Genomic DNA, 22,310 nt, shown 5'->3' with positions numbered 1-22,310 from the left:
TCTACGATATCGATGACACAATTAATTAGGTAGGTAACGATAGAGTATCTAACAACCTACAAAGGATGTTTTGGATACTCTAGGGTGCACATTGCCCAATGATGGGGTAGTCAAGATCACGTTACCAGTAGAAACTGCGACCACATGGCGACCGGTAGGGAGACCTTGACGGTCATTCAGAAAAAACTGTGACTGCATGGCAACCAACAAGGAGACTACTGAATTACCTTTACCTGCCATCAAGGTCTAGGGGCCAAGCACTGGTCTCTGATCACGAAGCAAGTGCAATCGTGCAACGCAAGTACATACAATAATTTCTGCATGTTGAGATGTCATACAATCATTGGCAATCATTGCCATGCACATTACAGGTGCTGACTTGTCTAACATCTAACGGGCCAGCATGAAAAGGGGACTTAGCAATCAGGGCTCCAATCATCCATTGAATCAAGAGGCTAGTTAGTAAACATATCATGTTAGCATTGCACATAGTGGCAACCCTGCATATTGTCAAGGTGCACTCGCATTAATAATTTGGCAAGAGATTCAACACTCTTATATCTCTCCCCTTCTTTTCTCTACAAGTATTTGCAAAGGAAGATGGGGCACAAAACTACATCCGAGCATGTAGTGTAGTTCCTACCGCCTTTTACCAATGCTTGGTTGAATTTCTTTACTTTCAGAGCACTGGCCAGATATCAAATAGGGAGATCCTCCATGGGGACCATCACAATGCTTTGATATAATTAACCAGTCAAATTGCCCTTGTCCGTACCAGTTATGAGACAGCTGTTCACCACCTAGGGAGGGCTACCCCAGGAGGGGCAACGGCTGTTGGCCCATGAGCAGAGTTATAAGCTGCTTCAGCATTGAGTGAAGGATGTGGACTCTCCATGGTTTTGACAAGAAGCTGCTGCGTGGTCTCCACTTTCTCCCACAGTATTCTTCTTGTTAATTATGAGAATTGTTTTTCTGAATTTAAAGCCCTGCTATCCAGTGAAACAGTCACAAAAGTAAGTAAAACCGGAGCCAAGCACATCGACCCCATTGATCTTGGACTCAAAAGCATTCACTTCAGCACAACTGTCGCTGGCAACTGGCATCCCATAGGAACCCATAATGGTGTCAGCTTTAAATGAAGCACCAAAACCCCACCTATTCAATGGGCATGCGGGGTTGGGGATCTGCAAAAATAGCATGCCTTCCAAGGAAGTAGCATCTCTAGGAATGCATCATGCAACCACTAGAACTCTCTTTCAACTGAAATGTACATATTATATTATTCACTGGACATGCACAGCCAGAAAACTTGGAATTTTGCAAACTCGTGCAACCACAATCGCTCACATATGGCAGAGCTTAGAGAAAAAAAAGCACAAAGTCAACAGAGACGGACATTTTCTTGTGTAAAGCAGCCCATTAAAACTTCCTGTGGAATTTCCCATGATGCACAATAATTTCTTCACAGCCTCCGTGCGCATGTACACATGTACAGCAGTACCACTTACTGCCAGTGTGGAGATCCAAAGAGTGTCTGGTTTCTCCATTTTGTCTAACCTTAAGGTGAACTACTCTCAGAACTCATTAACCACAACCTCTCGTCTACGACATGATTCCCTTTCCCTTTCTCCTCTTGTAAAAGAGACTGCAAATCACTTCCATTGGCGAGGCTGTTGAATTCCACAGATTTAGAGGGCACTGAGGGGTAGCGCCTTTGACAAAGTGTCATCAAGCGCTTCACAGACTGCAGGTACTTTCTTGTGGTCTCATCGTTCATAATATGCGCCACACTATTAGTATAAATCTTCTCTCTTGCTGAACGCTCGTGAATACCAACCATAGTAACACCAATGGGCCAAGGTGCATTACCGATAGCAAGCTTAATATACTGATCCATAGCTGCCAGATAATCCCTCTCTAAGCAACGGGTCACCACAATCATCAAGGCTTGTCGTATATCAGCTGGTAATACCTGCACCACATTTACAACAAAACTGTCAGCACTCAATCTTAACACATGAACCAAGCAAACAGCTGAGAAATTCAATCACTCATCCCTCCCCTTTTCACACAGATTTATGTATGCATGACTCAAAGGCCCAAGGCACATACTGCCACAACTCTCTCATAAAAATTTCTCTAGTCTGTGTATGCTAGTCATCAAGACTTTTAGCTTATACAGAATGGCCTATTTGCCGCCATTAATTTGGACACTACTCAAACACTCAACCCTTGCCAAATGTTACCATCTCACTACCCATCACACAATCTCTTTCAATTAGTTACATTGTACGCCACTCATCTATAGTTTCCAACGCATTGGATAACGGAACATGACCAAGATTAGTTATCCCACAACCAATAACCTCTCCTTTACTTGATTTCTTACTGTAAGAGAACGTCCTTTGACCTAAATGAAGTGGAAAGGGATATCAAAGAGGTGAAGTGAATCGTGAAAATTTTGGTTAATCTGATATTAACACTCCATAACTTGAAAACTGAGAGCTTAAGATCAAGAACTGAAAGTAAGAGACTTGAGAGGTCATGTATGAGAATGATTTGCAATGCGCAGGCCACTTTTATTTGGAGGGCGAAAATTTACAACCAAGAATTATGTCCTTAAATGAATAGGCGTCTATTTAATTGTCACAAGAGCATTGCACTTGAAGCCACATGGACAAGCTCCTACTACAAGTCAGCACGAGTCTTAGGTAGTTTAGTTTAGGGATCGAGACTAGCAATTTGTGAGCCTCTAGAAGGACATGTATGATCAAGTAGGTCAATAGTTGCATACCTCACTTGCACAGAGTATTCATACAGTCACTTAGGCATTTAGGCCTATGAACAGTCACTTAAGTCATTTATTAATAAGTGAACAAGCCCAGCATTATGAAGTCGTGAGTTTCTGGCATGCTGTTGGACCTAGGCTTTTTGCAGTATAAAGGTAACCCCTAGGGTTATCACTTGCATCATCAGAACCCAGTACCCACGAGTGCATCCAGCACCCACAGCACCTCAGCACCCTAGCATTTGCAGATTGCATCAATTCAGCCCAGCGTTTCTCACAACCTGCTGCCGTGTCAACCACTGGGGGTTATAACTCCCTTACCCTAACCTTAGCCAACCTGCACATCCTGCCCGAGGGGCCTAAAACCTAACAGACGAAGAAGAAGACCTACCAACTAAGATTCACATAGTTTCTCGGAACGGGGAACAGCAACGTGCATGAAATGCCATTCCCTATTTCGGATACTCACGTCTGAAACACGGAACGGGGATCCGGAACGGGAAATTAGGATGGGAACATGGAACGGGGATCTGAAAATGGCCATTCCCTGTAACTATGACTAAGAAGACGACCTACCAACTAAGAAGAAGATGGCCTAGGGGCCTAAAACTCAAATAGGATAAGGATTAAAAATCCTAACCTTGCCCAACTTAACAGAAACCAGCCAAGGGGCTTAAAAACCCTAAAATCAGCCAGCAAGACAACTTGCCTAGCAGAAGATGATGTGACACTGCTGTACGGACCCATCCTCAATTTGCGAAGATGCATGATACCGTGGCAGCGCTGTACAGACAGCCGTATGGGCGCCAACTTTTGGACCAATCGCTTTTATGCTTTTCATGTGAGATGCTTTTGGTAGGCCAAGGGCCTTTAATTAAGTGTGTTGGGCTCTCTCTCGGGCATTCTACCGTGTGGAGAAGCACAACAGAGTTCCCAGAGCTTGTACCTTGTTGGAGCATTATAAAGAAATACCAAAAGGGGCACCAAGATTTGGGGCCATTGCAGTCTGAAAGTGGAACTCCGCCACTCCGTGCCTCTCTCCCATGGATTCCCTCTTGTCATGTGCGCATTGCACTTGCCCCACGTGGACAAGCTTTCGTTGTAATCTAGCGTGAGTCGTAGTTTAGCTTAAGATCTAGCCTGGCACTTTGTGAGCCTCTAGCGGGACGTGCATGCCCCAGCAAGTCATAGTTGCATACCCTCCGGCATAAGCATTTATCGCGTGTGAACCACCTCTTAGCATTGCATTAATTAACAAATGAGACCTTTCTTATTTCAAATCGTGGGGGCTAGCTTTGTGACTGCTCGACCCAACCTTTAAAGGCTATATAGAATGTTAAGTGTAGTGGAAGTGTTAAAAGATTTAGCTCCGATCAGTCTGCACAAACACAAGGTTATTCACTTTGGAAGAGAAACTGAATTGAACACAATGAACGAGAGAGACGAAGAGAGAGAGAGAGAGAGAGAGAGAGAGAGAGAGAGAGAGAGAGAGAGAGAGAGAGAGACGACACCGCATGTCGGGTCCCAACCAACCTCAAGGGCCCCCTCTTGCTCTGTTGCAAGAGCAAGTACTTGCTTTATTTATTGCACAATGCTGATACAATGAGTAATGCTGAGATGTTGAGATGCTAATGGGTACTTGATACAGATGCTTGGTACTGCTGAGATACTGAAGGGTACTACAGGTACTTGGTGCTTGGTATTGCGGGTTCTTGGTACTTAGTACTGCGGGGTATTTTGGGTACTAAAGGTATTTGGGTGTTAAGGACACGGAGGTTGTCACAAGACGGGCACCACGTGCCAATAGAAAAGAACAGACTAAACAAACTATTAGCACTTCAATAACAACTGAACTGAGAGAGAGAGAGAGACGACACCCGACACGGAGTGGTGGAATTCCACCCCAGAGAGTATTTGCCCCAAACCTTGGCGCCCCTTTCGGTATTTCTTTAGATTGCATCAACACAGTACAAGCCGGTACTCGAGACTCTGCACCTTCTCCAGGAAGCATGCCAGAGAATGAGCCCTAACCTCATATTTAAAGGCCCTAGGCCCCAAAAGCAGCTTACAGTGAAAAGCCTTCAAACTCAAAAGCATCTGGTGCAAAAGCAATGCCAAAAAGCTGCCAACGTAAATCACGGAATTTCCATACAACGGTCAACGCAAAACGCGGAAATCCGTACAACCTGCCACGTCATCATGCCAGCGCAATTTTCAAAAATCTACCATGTAACAAACCGCTGACGTGTCAAAGCCTAAAGAATGGAGTCAACTTACAAAAGTCGGCCAAGGGGCCTATGTCACAAAGTGACGTGGCTACGGACAGCAAAAACCCTAATTTCTGCCAGAAACCCTAAAATTCCTGCAAACCCTAACCCTAACTGCTGGCTGAAACCCTAAAACTGCCACATGGGCCAGCGTATGGATTTCCGGATTTGGCGGGCTGCTTTTTCCTCTTCCAAGCGACGCTATCTACTTTTCTGGCTATGCATGGGAGAGAGAGAGAGAGAGAGAGAGAGAGAGAGAGAGAGAGAGAGAGAGAGAGAGAGAGAGAGAGAGAGAGAGAGAGAGAGAGAGAGAGAGAGAGAGAGCATCATTGCTTTTTTTTGGATTAAAAGCTCAAGAGAGAGCTTGTGTGAGAGAGAGAGAAAACTCTGCTTTTGCTTTCGAGCTTTTGGGGCTCTGCTTTTGGCATCCCTTGTAACCATTAAATTAGTGGTGAGGGCCTCACTTCTGAGAGCATCTGGACGCAGAGTCTGAGAGTGAAACCCGAACCACTCTCTTGTACTTTGAACTGATTAATACAAAAAGAAATACCGAAAGGGGCGCCAGTCTTTGGGGCCAATATCTCTAGGCACGGAACTCCGCCGGGCCAGTGCAAATCTATTGTGATCTGTGAATTGTTTGAAGTGGTTATTTGGTGCTGTCGCCATTGATTCTTGACTTGGAGTGTCCAAGTCTGTTACAATGGTATCAGAGCATGGCCGATTTCTCTTCTACAGGAAATCAGATCCCCAATTTTTTTTCCGCGGCACGCAAGGATCAGTCGACTCCCTCTGCATTTGGAGATGCGGGCAGGGATCACAACGAAGATTCTGACAGAGAGTATGGCCCGCCTCGGCCTACTCAGGCGGAGCAAAGAGAGATGAAGCGTCATCAATTGATCGGCGATGCAACAAAGATGATGCTCAGTTTTGCGAAGGATCCAAAATTGGCAAAATATATGAGCGAGACTTCTTTTCAGGCAGTGCATGCACAGTGGCAGAAAACCACTACACCACCACTGAAACCCGCTCTCAAGAAACCTTCTGATCACAAACAGTATTCAGAGAAGGAATTACAAGAGGTGGTTGATGCACGGATTGCTCAGCTTTTTGACGCGCAAAAGAAAGCCAAAAAGCACGGCAAAAAGCAGAAGAAAAGCACTGACTTCCCGGGATATTTGGGTCGTCAGTCGACTTTTGACAAGGCAAAGAAACAGAATAAGCGTGTTCGATTTGGAGTACCCAATTCTTCTTCTTCTTCTTCTTCTTCTTCTTCTTCTTCTTCTTCTTACAATTCTTCTAGCTCTTCAGATTCGAGCGAAGAAGACAGAAAAGGTAAAAAGCGAAGCAAGAAACAAAGCTTCGGAAAGGGTAAGAAAAAGGCAAAGAAGGCTAAATCTCGCCCAGAGCTTGACAGTTCTACTGAGGACTCGTCTACAGACAGCTCAGATTCTGATGATGGAAACTTCTATGCGAACAAGAAGAATTTTTACAAAGCCAACCAGTATGACTTTCTCAAAGATAAAAGCAAGAAAGTCCGAGAGTTTAAGGAAGGTGGCCACTCGATCAAGTTTGATACTTTTTCAGGATACTCAGAAGCTTCGAAGGCTTTGTCTTTTATACAACAGTTTGACATCGCTTTCGCGGAAGGACGCTTTTTAGAGCACTCCAAGATTCGGAGAGCTACCTCTTACCTCAAGGGGAATGCTCGTACTTGGTGGTCCGCACTTCTTTTAAACAAGACTGCGCCGCTTGGAACCATCTTCGGATGACCAAGAAAGCAATCAATGCTTATTGTGAAAGATTCTGGAGCTCTTTTCTACCCGCCTCTTCATTCAAGAAGATCACGTTCAGAGAACAGATTGAGCGGTTCACCTTGGGTCTACCTACAGAGATCTAAGGTCACTGCTTAGAGCAGAAGTCGGCTTCTTTTCAGGAGTTGATGAGTCATGCGAAGCGGGGCTTTGCCATTCACTCTGGCAGTTTGACTTACCCCACAGATGAGAACATGACACAACGAGCCGAACAGACTTCTGGGAATTAAAGTAGAAGAAAAAGAGCAACCCAGAGAAAAAGGATGCATCACCCAAGCTTACTCCTCAGGAGCGAGCTCGATTCATCAAAGAGGAAGTGCTTTGGATGCGGGGAACAGGGACACATCTCCACGAAGTGCCCTAAAAAGGCACAGAAAGAACAGAATGATAAGGACGACGACAGGCCTGAGAGTTCGAGAGCAGCTGAGGAACGTGGACGAAAAGGCATGAACGTGGACGAAAAGGCAAGATGAAAACAATATTGGTTCCAGATTGTGTGGGTACCGATCCGGACACCATGGACGAGAGTACAGAACTTTGCCGAGCTTGGGGCAAAGTGAAAGATCAAGAGGCTCTGATTTTCTTTGATGGAGGAGCCAAGGCCAACTTCATTTCACCGGAATTGGCGGCGTGGCTCGAGATTCCTCCCGATCGGATGGGACCACTTGCAGAAGCAGTTCTAGCGGCACCCGACAGGGACGTAGCCATTACACCTGTCATTGGCAAACTTCGGTTGCATTGTCAGGGTATTTGGGGCATGAGGACTTCTTCATAATGCCTTTGGAGGGTTGTGATGTTCTCTTAGGGATTCCCTCGTACCACAAGAACAATGTCGTGGTCGATTATCGGCGAGAAAAGCGACTTTTACTACAGAAAAGGGCAAAACAATTGTACTTGATATTAAACTGAAGGGCGAGTTTGTCCCTATTGTATCGGCTTCGGCCATTTCAAAATTAATGAAATCCAATCTATTTGTTTACTCGATTTTTATGAAAGAATTGAGCGATAAGGATAGGACAAATATGTCTAAAGAACGCCAAGATTTTCTCCACTCTCGCGCCGATTGCTTCTCAGAGGGCCTACCAGAAGAGTTACCCCCTGCTCGTCCTGAAGATCATACCATTGATCTGACACATGGAAGCATACCACTGAACCGGCCACCTTACCGTGTGAGCCGAGCACAGAATGAAGAGATTATGAACCAAGTGAAAGACCTTTTGGAAAAGGGTTGTCCAGCCTAGTACTTCACCATATTGCTCTCCAGTGTTGTTGGTTTTGAAGAAAGACGGATCTTGGAGGATGTGCATCGATTATAGAGCTCTCAACAAAATCACCGTCAAGAATAGATTTCCGATTCCTAGGATCGATGATATACTCAACAGGTTACAGGGATCCTCATGCTTTAGCAGGATTGACTTGAAGAGTGGATATCATCAGATCCGAATCGCGCCGGGAGACGTCTACAAGACAGCCTTTCGGACTACTTTTGGGTTATTTGAGTTTTTGGTGATGTCTTTTGGCTTAACCAATGCTCTTGCGACATTTAATCGGATGATGGACAGGATTTTTCGAAAGTACAGACTATTTGTTGGCACTTTCTTTGACGACATCATTGTCTTCTCCAAGAATGAGACAGAACACAGAGATCATCTGCTTCAGGTCTTTCAAGCATTACGAGATCACAAGTTAGTGGTTAATGCAAAGAAAAGTGAAATTTTCCTACCAGAGATACACTTTTTGGGACACATTGTCTCAACAACTGGAGTGCAAATGGACCCGGCCAAGATAGAGACTATCCGCGATTGGCCCGATTTGAAGAATGTCCATGAAGTTAGAAGCTTCTTGGAACTGTGTTCGTACTACAGGCAGTTCATACGAAAGTTTGTAGAGGTTGCTTCCCCTTTGCATATCTTGACACAGAAAGGAGTCCCTTTCTCGTGGGATCCACAGAGGTGACTGCCTTTCGGACCTTGAAAGAGAAATTGACTACGGGACCAATTTTGACTTTGCCGGACTTGCAGAAGTCATTTGAAGTATATTGTGATGCTTGTGGTCGTAGTCTGGGTGCGGTCTTGATGCAAGAAGGCCATGTCATTGCTTACGAGAGTCGATTGTTCTCTAGGCCGGAGATGACAGCACAGATATATGAGAAAGAGCTTTTGGCGGTTATCCATGCTCTTACTCAATGGCGGCATTACCTACTCGGAGCGGATTTTACTGTCTTTACAGACCATCAGAGTTTGCGCTACTTCTTGTCACAAAAGCAGCTTTCGGAAAAGCAGATGCGGTGGACGAACATCTTCACAGTTTCACTTCCAGATTGTCCATGTTCAGGGACAGAAGAATGTGGTGGCACATGCTTTGTCTCGGAAGCCGTTGGTTCTGGCTATTTCCGCGATACATCATAGGAGCTTCGAGGATATGGTCGATCAGTATGCCACAGATACAGATTTTGCAGATATTTTCACACGGATACATGCTGGGGAGACAGTAGCTGGATACTCCCTTCGGGAAGGCTACTTGATCAAAAAGACTATGTTGTGCGTTACACAGCCGTTGAGGGAAAAGGTTATGACTGAATGACACTGTCCACCTTTTACGGGTCACTGCGGCATTGCTACCACCATAAAGGGGGTAGAGAGATACTTCTTTTGGTCGAGACTCAAAAAGGATGTGGAAGAGTTTGTGCGCAGTTGCTTAGTATGCCAGAAGGTCAAGTTTGACAGGCACAAGGATTGTTACAACCTTTACCCGTACCCACCCACCCCTGGGAAAGTATTGCAATGGATTTCATTTTTGATCTCCCGAGAACACAGTGGTCACGATGGTATCTGGACTGTTATTGACAGATTTAGCAAACAGGCTCATTTCATTCCAGTGAAGAAAACAATCAAGCCGGATCACTTAGCGAGACTGTTTGTGGCCCAGATCTTCAGATTACATGGCATGCCTGAGACGATTGTCTCAAACAGAGACCTCAGATTTACGAGTTTGTTTTGGAAGGCAATTTGGGAGAACATCGGCACGCGGTTGCAGTTCTCATCATCGTTCCACCCGCACACTGACGAGCAATCCGAGATTGCCAATTCAGTGGTTCTAGATTTATTGAAGTCTTATATCTCAGATCAGAAGACTCAATGGGAAAGATACTTACCTTTGGTGGAATTTGCCTACAATAACACGATACACTCTTCGACACTTGGAGAGTCGCATCAGTCTTGTCATGCCAAGGCATGTCTAATAGAACGTCACAATTGCGCAACTTCATAATGTGGAAATCGGCTTTTCCATGATAATCTTGGATAGTCACTGGAAGAGCACCAATGAGTGGTACCACTCTTTGAGTTTGCCCTGTGGCTAGCTCAGCTTCAATTTCAATTTTCTCCACCCTCTGCATCATAATCAAAGTCCATCTGCTTCAAGAATTGTGGATGGATGAAGTTCTCTGTAGCTCCTGGGTCAAAGAAAATTAGGGCTTTCAAACCGTTGACTTTGCCATATGCTCAACACAATTCATTTGTACTTTCAAGGCGTATGCCATAGATGTCAAGTACTAATCCAATGGCCGGTTTAGCTCGTTTGGCTGGAGACGGTCTTGGGTTTCTGTCGATCGTCGACGCGGGAGTCGGCTCCGCAGGTCTGTTAGTGCGTTTGGGACAACCAAAATAGTTATGTCCTGTTTGAAAGCATCCAAAACATCGGCCTTCTTGTAGTAAGGTGTCTCGTTGTTGAGGTGTCAAACGAGGCCTTTGTGGTTGACTTTCACGAGACTCGAGAATTTTTTCATTGGTGTCGAGAGTTGTGATTAGTGGCCGGAGATTCTTCTGTCGTAAACTTTAGCTTTCCCTTCATCGGTTTGTAGCCGACTGCGACATGGTCCATAAGTTCTTGCATGATGGAGACTTGCTTGGATAGACAATATTCCTGCAATGGTGATGGTAGTCCAATGGTGTATCGCTCGCATTGGGCCTCCAAGGGAACAGATCTAAAGAAAGACACCGGAAGGTACACGTCGAGAAACCTTTGGTTATATTCGTCCATGGTTTCGGTGGTAAGCATTTTCAAGTTGCCCCACTCTGCCAAATCCGTACTTCAAACATAGAAGTCATGTAACTACATGCAAAAACTGTTTTGAAAGCTTGCCAGGTCCTTGGAGCATGCGGTTGTGTCGCGATGAAGTAAGGGTGGGAGTGGCTAATAAGTCCGGGTTGGAGGGCGAAGATAACTTGAAACACGCCTGATGCTCTGATACCACTGTCACAAGACGGGCACCACGTGCCAATAGAAAAGAACAGACTGAACAAATTTTTAGCACTTCAATAACAACTGAACTGAGAGAGAGAGAGAGAGAGAGAGACGACACGCGACACGGAGTGGCGGAATTCCAACATAGAGAGTATTGGCCCCAAACCTTGGCGCCCCTTTCGGTATTTCTTTAGATTGCATCAACACAGTACAAGCCGGTACTAGAGACTCTGCACCTTCTCCAGGAAGCATGCCAGAGAATGAGCCCTAACCCCATATTTAAAGGCCCTAGGTCCCAGAAGCAGTTTACAGTGAAAAGCCTTCAAACTCAAAAGCATCTAGTGCAAAAGCAATGCCAAAAAGCTGCCAACGTAAATCACGGAATTTTCGTACAGCAGTCAACGCAAAACGCGGAAATCCGTACAGCCTGCCACATCATCATGCCAACGCAATTTTCGAAAATCTACCACGTCATCAATTGCTCCGCCAGCTTTTCCTGTGTGTGTGTGGGGGTCCTGCTTTATTTTAATCCTTTATGTCACTTGGGGCCCCATCGAACAGGGTTCCCATAAGTTGGTAAGACTTCTTCTTCTGTTACGTGTTCTTCTTAAGGTTTAGGCCCCTCAGCCAGTATCTGCAAGTTGGCTTCATTCTTCAGGGCCTTGACACGTTAGCAATGTGTGACAGGTCCTGATGATCCCTACGTTGAGCTAGGCAGGAGCCAAGCCAAAACGCAAGGAGTGCTAGGTGCTCGGGTACTGCGTCGACGACGACGACGATTAGGGGTACTTGTATTGCGGTACTGCTGAGGCGCTAATGGGTCCTTGTCACGTGCACATCTAACCCTATGCGTACGTGAACAAGCTACTTCATGACAAGGGTTCAGTCCAGTTCAGTCAATCTAGAATAGGAAGTCATCTGGCACTTTCGTGAGTGTTCGTAGACCGTGCATGTCCAGACACTTAGATTAGATGCATATCCTTTGGTTGCAGACAGCAGGACCATCAGATTACAGTCAGAACCCATCAATAGCATTTTTACAGTGCATAGACCTATTTTCCATATTTTAGCCAATTTTCACTTATTATTTTTAAGTGACTTTTGTTGGGAACTAGGTAGGGCAATTTTAGCAAGCAACTATAAGTAAACCTAGCGCTAGCACTTTCTCGCAAAAGAGGCAGCAGGAACATCTGTTCAACGGGCACCTTCTCAACAAGATCCACCCCTATCAACAGACCTAGCATTTTTGCATCTGCAAAGCCTAGCATTTTCAGCCATCCCCAAGCCTGGCGTTTTTGCATTGCAGTTCAACCTTGGCATCGACAGACACAACAGGACCTAGAGTTTTTGCAGCAGGATCAAAGATCAGCCCTAGCGTTAGCAGATTTCCAAAGCAGATCAGAATTCAGCCCTAGCGTTTTTGCATCCGCATGGCAGATCAGTGTTTTGTAGATTCATCACGACAAGACTCAGACTAGCACTAGCCTTTTCAGTTTTCAGCACCTACACACCGCAGGAGAAGTCCCAAACCTCGCAGATCTCACCTTCCCGCAGCAGATCCTCGTCGCACGGTCGTATCAAACGTAGTTTGCAGATTCAGCCCGGAAAATGCAGATTTCAGCATCTGCGTTTTCAGCGCGTCGTCGTTGCATTGTCGCCATCGACATCATCACCGACATAGAGTCAGAATTCAACAGATAAAGATTTGCAGATTTCAGCCCTTAGCATTTTCAGATTTCAGCCCGTCTCGTCGTCGTCGACATCGACGGCAAGTCCAAAGCATTGTAGAGATTTGTGCAATCAATAGAAGACCGCTCTTGCCATAGAGAGGGGCCTTCGGAGGGGGGTTTTGACAACATTCTGGTGTCGTATTCTTCCCTCTCTATCTCTCAATCTCAGCACCTTCATTCACAGTGTTTATCCACTTTGTTTGTGTCCATTGCACTCTCTCACGAAAGGCTCTCCCTTCCGTAAGTAAAAGGAACCTTGAGCACAGTTCGGAGCACTCATCTTGAGCAAAGTTCAACATTCACTTCCGTTGCACCTTACATTGGTATCACAACTTTGGTAGTGTTCTGTATCACTCTAGGAAAGAACCACGATAAATTTTTTTTATTGTTGCGGTCGCACGTAACCCAAGTCCTCTTGGGCGTGTCGATTCCTAATCGTGTTTTTGAAGAGTGCCAGGAAACCCAAGAAAGAAGGGCTTGTTCAACCTCCCCTTGTACCTCTTTTCACTCATTGAGAGCGGACCGTGCACTTAGCGGCCGGCCAATCGATGTGAGGTGGGAAAAAGCAACCTTGGTGTGAGCACAAGGCTGCCAAGGGGTGCGCCCGCGGAAAAGAGAAGAGCTCGGGTGAAGAGAAGATCCTTCTCTAACACAGATTGCAAGCGAAAGAAGAACTCAAGACTGTAAGGTGCAGCGGAATAAATGTTGTATTTTCTCAAGATTAGTGATCCTTATTGCTCAAGGTTCCTTTTAGTCCTTAGGGAAAGAGAGAGTTCTCCGTCTTGTAGAGTGTTGTGGTCACGAACAAAGTGAGTAGATATTGTGCGTGCAAATGAATGAGACTGAGAGAAGGACAAAGAAGAGATATGACACCGAGAGGTTTGTAAAACCCTCCTCCGAAGGCCCCACTCTCGTCGGCGAGTGGTCTACTTGATTGCACAAAGGTGTACAATGCGTATGCAATGGATTGATGCAATGGGACTATGCCGATGACGACGGCGGTGATGAAACGACGACGACTTGATGGCTGAAATCTGAGTTCTTCTATTCGCTGAATTCGGGGACTGTATTGGTGGCTGAAAATGACTGTTTTGGCTGCGTTTTTCTTGGCTGAAAATGGGGGATCATCTACAACCAACTTGGGGGGATCTGCTACTTTATCTAAGGCTGAAATCGCTGTGAATCTGATGTTGGTTATGGCTGAAACCAAAACGCTGAGGTTGCCTTGCTGCTAGCCAAAAACGCTAGGGCTGTTCTGGGACAGAATCAAAAACGCTACTGCTTGATGAGGCTGGCAAAAACGCCAATGCTGATCTGAGGGAAAACGCTAGCAAAGCCGGACCTCTGATGGCGATCATGAGAACCTGCTGTCGCTAGGAGGCTGAGAGGTGATGGCGATGGCCTGATGTGGAAAACGCAAGGGATGGGAACTTGCCCGCGATGATGGAGGTCCAAAAACGCTGGGGGTGCTGAGGGGGTACTGTTGAGAAGTTGCCTGTTGAGCGGGAAGCTCCTGCTGCCCGAAAGTGCTAACTTGGGTTTGCTTATAAATTAACTTAGGAAAATTGCCCTATTTACTTTTGTTGGAAAGTCACTTAAAAATAATGAGTGAAAATAACCAAAAATAGGAAAATAGGTTAAATGCACTGGAAAATTACCCTAACTGATGCTAATGGATTCTTATGGGAATTCCGATGATCATGCTGTGTGCAACCGGAGGATATGCATCTATGCTAAGTGACTGGGCATGCACGGTCTACAAATAGACTCACAAAAGTGCCAGATCACTGCTAATCTAGACTTGACTTGACTGACTGAACCCTGCTGTGGTGTAGCTTGTCCACGGACACATAGGGTTGGGATATGTCACGTGACATCCCCTCCTTTTCAAAGTGAGGTACTGGTACCGAATTGTATGCCGTCGAGGGAGATCGCCAACAACATCCGGAATCCTGGAAGGGACTCTTCGCCGGCCCACTCTGCTGTGTGGGTCGAGCAGCACTTGAACTTCATAAAGGTCTGCAATGCTTGCTTCTTTGGGCCGCACCGAAAGTGACACAAAATCTTTCAAATCTCCTTCCTTGCGTCAACTGCGTCTAGAGTCCTGCTTCTTTCGTCTTCAAGAATCTCCATGGCTGAAAATTCCTGAAACCATCTCCAACATAAAACCATGAACATACCCATTCCATGTAAAGTGAAGGAAAAAAATATTTTCTTCTCTAAAGACTGTGCATGTAATGTAGATGAACAAATAGACGAAGTGACAACCCGTTCATCAAACACATGCAAACAATGCGATCGAATCTTTTCTGTTGGATCGAAATCAATCAACTGTGGCAAATCACAAAGGAAATGCCCATGCGTGGTGCTCATACAATCATGTGCTCGTTCGGAAACTGTGTCATGCCAAGGAAGAGACATGTAATGTGACTTCCTTACATACATACTTTTCAACTTTTCATGAACAATCCGCATACATTCGTGCTCATCCATGAGAGAAACGTGCTCAACATACAATATGTTATGCCTAGGAAAAGGGATCACATAACGATGCTGACTAAAATACAGGAAACCATCACGAATGAAACACTCGAACAATGCGTGCGTATCAATCATGCGAACACACAATACTTCCTTTGATGGTTCTTTGGACCGAGGCTTGAGAGCCAAGATCGGTTCTTCCTGAAGGGGTTCTTTGGACCAAGGCTCGAGAGTCAAGATTGATTCTTGGTGATTTATCGAATCTACAACGAGGTTAGCTTCGCTAGAGAAAGCATCCACTAACACATCATCCTGGTGAACAATCACATCTTCTTCATGCAACTCATCATGCTTGTGAGAAATCACATCTTGATCACGCAAATCATCATGCTTGTGAGAAATCACATCTTGATCATGCAAATCATCATGCTTGCCATTGTCATCCAAATCATTATGCAAATCATTGGCATCCAAATCACCATGCTTATCATTGTGCTTCAAATCATCATGCAAATCATTATCATTCAATTCATCATGCTTCTCATCATGCAAGTCATTGTCAATCAAATCATCATCATGCTTCACACAATCATGCAAATCCTGTGTGTCATGCTGTGGAGAAGAAGAGACTGAGAGAGGCTCCGTCTCCTGAATCTCTTGCATCTGTGCCGGCACGGGATACAAGAGTCGCAAGAACTCTTGCATGTGTCAATCGCACCGTTCTTCGCTTGCCTTTCTTTCGGCTTCTCTTTCTGCTTTTTCTTCTGTGTGTGTGCGTTTCATTTCTGCCATTCTTTCCTTAAACATATGCTTTAACTCCTCCATAGGAGTTAGTGCAATCTTTGTCTTAGATGGGGAAGGGTCGGAGAAACCTCCTGGTGGGGAAAATTCTTCTTCGCCTCTCTCATGCTCATCACTTCCAAGCGAAGTATCCATTACGCTTCGAGTGATGATCATTCTGAAGTCGTGGGTTCTTGTGGGTTCTTAAGTCCACAAGGAACTTGGGTTCTTGGGGTCTTGAGGTTCTTGAGGTTCTTGAGTTCTTGAGGGTCTTGAGGTTTTCTTTCGCTTGCAAATCGCGTTGAGAAGGATCTTCTCTTCACCCGAGTTCTACCCTTTTCTGCGGGCGCACCCCTTGGCGGCCTTGCGCTCACACCAAGGTTGCTTTTTCCCACCTCACGTCGATTGGCCGATCGCTAAGTGCACGGTCCGCTCTCAATGAGTGAAAAGAGACACAAGGGGAGGCTGGACAAGCCCTTCTTTCTTGGGATTCCTGTCCCTCTTCAACAAAACACGATTAGGAATCGCCACGCCCAAGTAAACTTGGGTTCGTGCGATCGCAACAAGCAAAAAAAAATCTTGTGGTTCTTGTGGTTCTTTCCTTGAGTAATGCAGAACACTTCCAAAGCTCTGATACCAATGTAAGGTGCAACGGAATGAATGTTGTATTTCCTCAAGATTAGTGATCTTTACTGCTCAAGGTTCCTTTTAGTTCTTATGGAAAGAGAGAGCTTTCCGTCTTGTGGAGAGTGCAATGATCACGAACAAAGTGAGTGGATTGTGCGTGCAAGTGAATGAGACTGAGAGAAGGAGAGAGAAGAGATACGACACCGAGAGGTTGTAAAACCCTCCTCCGAAGGCCCCACTCTCGTCGGCGAGTGGTCTACTTGATTGCACAAAGGTGTACAATGCGTATGCAATGGACTGATGCAATGGGACTATGCCGATGACGACAACGGTGATGACGACGACGACTTGATGGCTGAAATCTGAGTTCTTCTATTCGCTGAATTCGGGGACTGTATTGGTGGCTGAAAATGACTGTTTTGGCTGCGTTTTTCTTGGCTGAAAATGGGGGATCATCTACAACCAACTTGGGGGGATCTGCTACTTTATCTAAGGCTGAAATCGCTGTGAATCTGATGTTGGTTATGGCTGAAACCAAAACGCTGAGGTTGCCTTGCTGCTAGCCAAAAACGCTAGGGCTGTTCTAGGACAGAATCAAAAACGCTACTGCTTGATGAGGCTGGCAAAAACGCCAATGCTGATCTGAGGGAAAACGCTAGCAAAGCCGGACCTCTGATGGCGATCATGAGAACCTGCTGTCGCTAGGAGGCTGAGAGGTGATGGCGATGGCCTGATGTGGAAAACGCCAGGGATGGGAACTTGCCCGCGATGATGGAGGTCCAAAAACGCTGGGGGTGCTGAGGGGGGTACTGCTGAGAAGTTGCCTGTTGAGCGGGAAGCTCCTGCTGCCCGAAAGTGCTAACTTGGGTTTGCTTATAAATTAACTTAGGAAAATTGCCCTACTTACTTTTGTTGGAAAGTCACTTAAAAATAATAAGTGAAAATAACCAAAAATAGGAAAATAGACTAAATGCACTCGAAAATTACCCTAACTGATGCTAATGGATTCTGATGGGAATTCCGATGATCATGCTGTGTGCAACCGGAGGATATGCATCTATGCTAAGTGACTGGGCATGCACGGTCTACGAATAGACTCACAAAAGTGCCAGATCACTGCTAATCTAGACTTGACTGGACTGACTGAACCCTGCTGTGGTGTAGCTTGTCCACGGACACATAGGGTTGGGATGTGTCACGTGACAAAGACCCTCAAGAACCCAAGACCCACAAGAACCCAAGTTCCTCGTGAACCTAAGAACCAAAGATCTCAGTGGATGGTCATCACCCGAAGCGGAATGCATACTTCGCATGGAGGTGGTGAGCATGGGAGTGGCGAAGAAGAGTTTTCCCCACCAAGAGGTTTTTCCGACCCTCCCTCTTCCCCATCTACAACAGGATTGCACTAACTCCTATGGAGGCTTTCGACAAGATGATGGACAGGAAGTTAGAAAGCGAAGAAAGAAAGAAGCCATAGAGCGTAAATACGAAGAAAGAATGGCAACCATAGCCCGTGAGCACGAGCAAGCACGCTTGGAAGCCAAAGAAAGAAAAGCCAAATTGGATCGCGAGAACAAAGAAAGACGAGCAGAATTTGATAGCAAGAACAAAGAAAGACAAGCACAATTTGATCGCGAGAACAAAGCAAGAAAAGAGATGAGCGACCAACATATGAAAGACTTGTTGCAACTTTTTTCTAATGTGCAGGCGCAGTTTGAAAAGGAACATGAGAAGGAGACTCTTTCGGTCTTTTCTTCTCCAAAGCATGACACACATGATTTGCATGATAATGATAAGCATGATGATTTGCATGATCAAGATGTGATTACTCACGAGCATGATGATTTGCAGGATAATGATGTGATTGTTCCCAAGGATGACGGTTTGGTTGATACTTTTTCTAGTGAAGCTAACCTCATTGCAGATTCGATAGATCACGAAGAACCGATCCTGGCTCTCGAGTCGAGGTCCACAAAACTCCCGCATGAAGTATTATGTGTACGAATGAGTCGTCAGCACGCATTGTTCGAGTGTTTCATTCGTGATGCTTTCCTGTATTTTAGTCATCGTCCTTATGTGATCCCTTTTCATAGGCATGACATATTGTACGAAGAGCACAATTCACTCATGAATGAGCAAGGATGTGCGTGGATTACTCATGAAAAGCTCAAATGTTTGCATTCAAGGAATCCGCATGTAAACTACTTTTCATAAGCCAAGAGCCTTTAAATATGAGCCAAGGGCTCATCTGTGACATGCTACGTGTGAGGTGCAGAGGATGGAGTATCGCCGTTTTACTGAGTTCAACCAATATAAAGAAATACCGAAAGGAGTGCCAAGGTTTGGGGCCGGTGCTCTCTCGGGGTGGAATTCTGCCACTCCCCGTCTCGTGTGTCGTGCACTCTTTCTCTCTTTCAGTTCATTTGTTATTTGAAGAGCTTAAAGTTGTTCAATCTGTTCTTTTCCGTTGGCACGTGGTGCCTGTCCCGTAACAGATCCTCTCTTTCTGATCAATTGTTTTGAAGTGCTAAAAGTCTATTCCAATCTCTTCTTTTCAACCGGCACATGGTGCTCTCCCATTGCAGCGTTTTTGTGTGAGACTCAACCTAGCATTTTTGCGTCAGATTCAGCCTAGCGTTTTTGCATTAGATCAGTACCAACATTTTTGCATCAGAACAGTACCAGCACTAATGAAGTAAAGAAGCGTTGTGTTTGTGCGAAGTACTAGATCCAAGTTAAAATCCTTAAGATCTTCCGCTGCATCTGACATTAATGAAACACAGTAACCACTCCCTTCCCTTGCCAAATCTAATATGGTATACAGCTATGGTGATTGCTCTGAGTGGATCAGATTCTAGGCTTTCTAGCGCCTAGTTTGTGCTCCAGGCCTCATGGAGTGGCTGATTTGAAGGCTGATTTTCAGCCAGCTGTAGGGCAACATGAGGCTGCATTTTCATCGCGCAGACCTCTCCTTCCTTGGCGTCCTCCTAATAAGTGTGCCATTTCATCAAAAAATGGGGCAACTCAACCAAACAAGGGTAAACTGACTAAGAAAAGGTCTTTTAAAAAATGAAAGGGCCCCATAGTCACTTGGAACGGGAAGCGGGAACCAAATCGGCAAGGCCATCAAAGACGGGAACGGCCTGTTCAGGTTCAGAAACGGCTTTTTTTGGTATATTGTGAATAGATCGTGCATAACTCGCAAAATGAAGCAAGTTACCACAAGGAAATCTCTCATAGAAGTTTCTCAACGCATGTTGTAGCGCCTCAAGCGGTCCTAAACCTTCTTGCTCCAATACCATTAAGAAATGAAGAGAGGAGAGCAGATAGACGAGACACTGAGAGAGAGAGAGAGAGAGAGAGAGAGAGAGACCCAACGACAATAAACTCTCATACAATGGATAATGAGAGCGAGAGGGCAAGGGTCACCTTTATAGTAATAAAGGTGACTTAAGAGTGTGCAGAATGGAGACTCTCTAAAACTAGAACCAAATTTGGAGCTAGAGTGGACGCCCAACTAACAAACGTGCCACAAATGGGGCAGCTAGACCAAAGAAGGGTTAAGTAACTAATAAAAGGAACACAACAATAAAAATAGACCAGAATGGACTAAAATGCATATGCACGACCAATCTAGCCATACAACCATGCCATGCAACCTAGGATGCCACCATCTGGTGATGACATATCTCCAACATTTTACGTTATGGGATACAACTTATTATGCTTCATTAGACATGTCTTGGTTCTACATATATGATGCCATTTTAAAAGCTCATAATGAAACTTTCAACTTTCTACCATGGTAAAATTAAATGATGTTTAGCTTTTGAGTCACTTTAGCTTATTTTCTTTTGCCAATCTTGGCACACTGCACAACAAACTTAAATGCACTAAAAAACAAAGTATATGACTTGCCCTATAGGTCAACTTCAGCCTCCAAAGGATGATTCTCTCTCTCTCTCTCTCTCTCTCTCTCTCTCTCTCTCTCTCTCTCTCTCATGTGCATGGAAAAATATACAAGAATGCAAGTGCAATACACAAAGGATATACCCTTCGTTTGCATTTGTCAAAAAGCGGGACCAAATACCGCGCACACTGTTTGAAAGTGGCAACGCTTGACTTGCCCTTGCTGGTACGTTTCTCTGATTCTGGGCGTTGCTCAAGCTCAATCTCCCACTCCTTCAAAATCTGCTTAAAAAAGACCAAGATCTTGTCTTCATCACATAAGGAGTCAAATTGAGACTTCATTAATGCATAATCTGCATCAAACTCAAGGCCTGGAACTCCCTCTTTAGTCTCATTGCCCCCATCACCAGAGCCCACGCCATCCTTAACATTGTCTGTACCCTTCTCTTTGCTCTTACTGTCCTGTTGCATAAACCTAATCTTCTCCCTCTTTTTCAAATCTGTGAGATCCACGAGAAAATCATTGTGTTGCCCTTCCATAAGTTCAGTATCCATCTCAGGATTCCCAGACTTCAGCAGAGTCTTGAGTCGCAACAAGCGCATAGCATCATCTTCACCAAAGAGGGTAATGGGCTGCTTGATAGAGCGCAAATGCCGTATCACTTCAGCTCTGGAAAGGATAAGCTCATCAATCTTCTTCTCCTCTTCAGAGACTTTGGAGGAAGCGAGTGATGCTGATTCGGATGCAGCAGAAGAAGGGCGGTTGTCGCTATCAGAGGTAGCGATGCCTGCAACAGGGGGAAGAGGGGAAACCCTAGATTTTATCTGCAACTCCTTCTTCTCTTCCTCGCGAATGCGCTGAAGGTGTTTCTTCTCAATCTCTCCGCGCTTCACATACTTGCGTGCACCGAAGTCCTGCGCAACCTCCTGCCGCTTGCGTTTCAACACGTCCTGGAGCAAATCCATGCCTTCTGTTTGTGTGCGATAAATTTTCTGCGAGTGCACCTCTTCGGATCGACCTCTGCGTTTGGCTCTAGAGGGGAAAAGCCTTGCACTGTACACTAGCCAGTTTCCACACCCAAGGTGCTCTTCAAGGGGGAGGGGGTCGCCTATTTACAAGGTGGGTCTGGAAAAAAAGTCTTGAACTTTGAGCCAATACCTTCATGCCACTACCTATTTTTTGTCACCGATCCGTCTCAACCCCGCTTGGACATGTGTGGCTTTGAGATGGGGCAAACATACTTGCTCAGAGTCGTGTTCCTGAGAGCTAGATCATCAGCCCCTCGCCACCTTCACAACTCCCACAAGGTCTTGAATGCAATCAACCGAGGGAGAACTGGAACACACACCATGAGGTAACGTGCTTCAAATAAAGTAAATTCGACGCTTGAAAGTAAACTTGGAAGGGGGGTGTTGCGCATGGCAATACATAGAATTGTTTACACATAGAGAACACACACAAATAAGATAAAGAATGCATGCGCTTCTCCTCCAAGACCCCTGAATTGCATGCTTAGACTAGGGTCGTGCCCTACTGGTCCTACCATTGCCACCCAAAATCATTTTCATATTAAGAAACAAAAGTGGCGTATTTCTTCTCGAGAACACTAATGTTTCCTACTTGAATTATATCGTGCTAGTTAAGAATATGATTAGGGTCATGCGATTTAGT

At 45.3% G+C, this 22,310-nt stretch overlaps 1 protein-coding gene across 1 annotated transcript; it reads right to left on the bottom strand.

The window, feature by feature from the left end:
- Positions 1 to 1,330: 1,330 nt before the first annotated feature.
- Positions 1,331 to 21,726, bottom strand: LOC147422377 (splicing factor Prp18 family protein). The gene is made up of 2 exons (XM_086502465.1): positions 20,783 to 21,726; positions 1,331 to 1,972 (listed from the first exon to the last, which is right to left on the bottom strand). The coding sequence occupies exons 1-2, from the start codon at positions 21,602 to 21,604 to the stop codon at positions 1,559 to 1,561; spliced, it is 1,236 nt and encodes a 411-aa protein (XP_086358591.1). The 5' UTR covers positions 21,605 to 21,726; the 3' UTR covers positions 1,331 to 1,558.
- Positions 21,727 to 22,310: the final 584 nt, after the last annotated feature.

This window comes from Adiantum capillus-veneris, chromosome 27, assembly GCF_014529385.1.
Source record: "Adiantum capillus-veneris isolate H3 chromosome 27, ASM1452938v2, whole genome shotgun sequence".
NCBI lineage: Eukaryota > Viridiplantae > Streptophyta > Polypodiopsida > Polypodiales > Pteridaceae > Adiantum > Adiantum capillus-veneris.
This window is presented reverse-complemented; position numbering and strand designations above follow the sequence as displayed.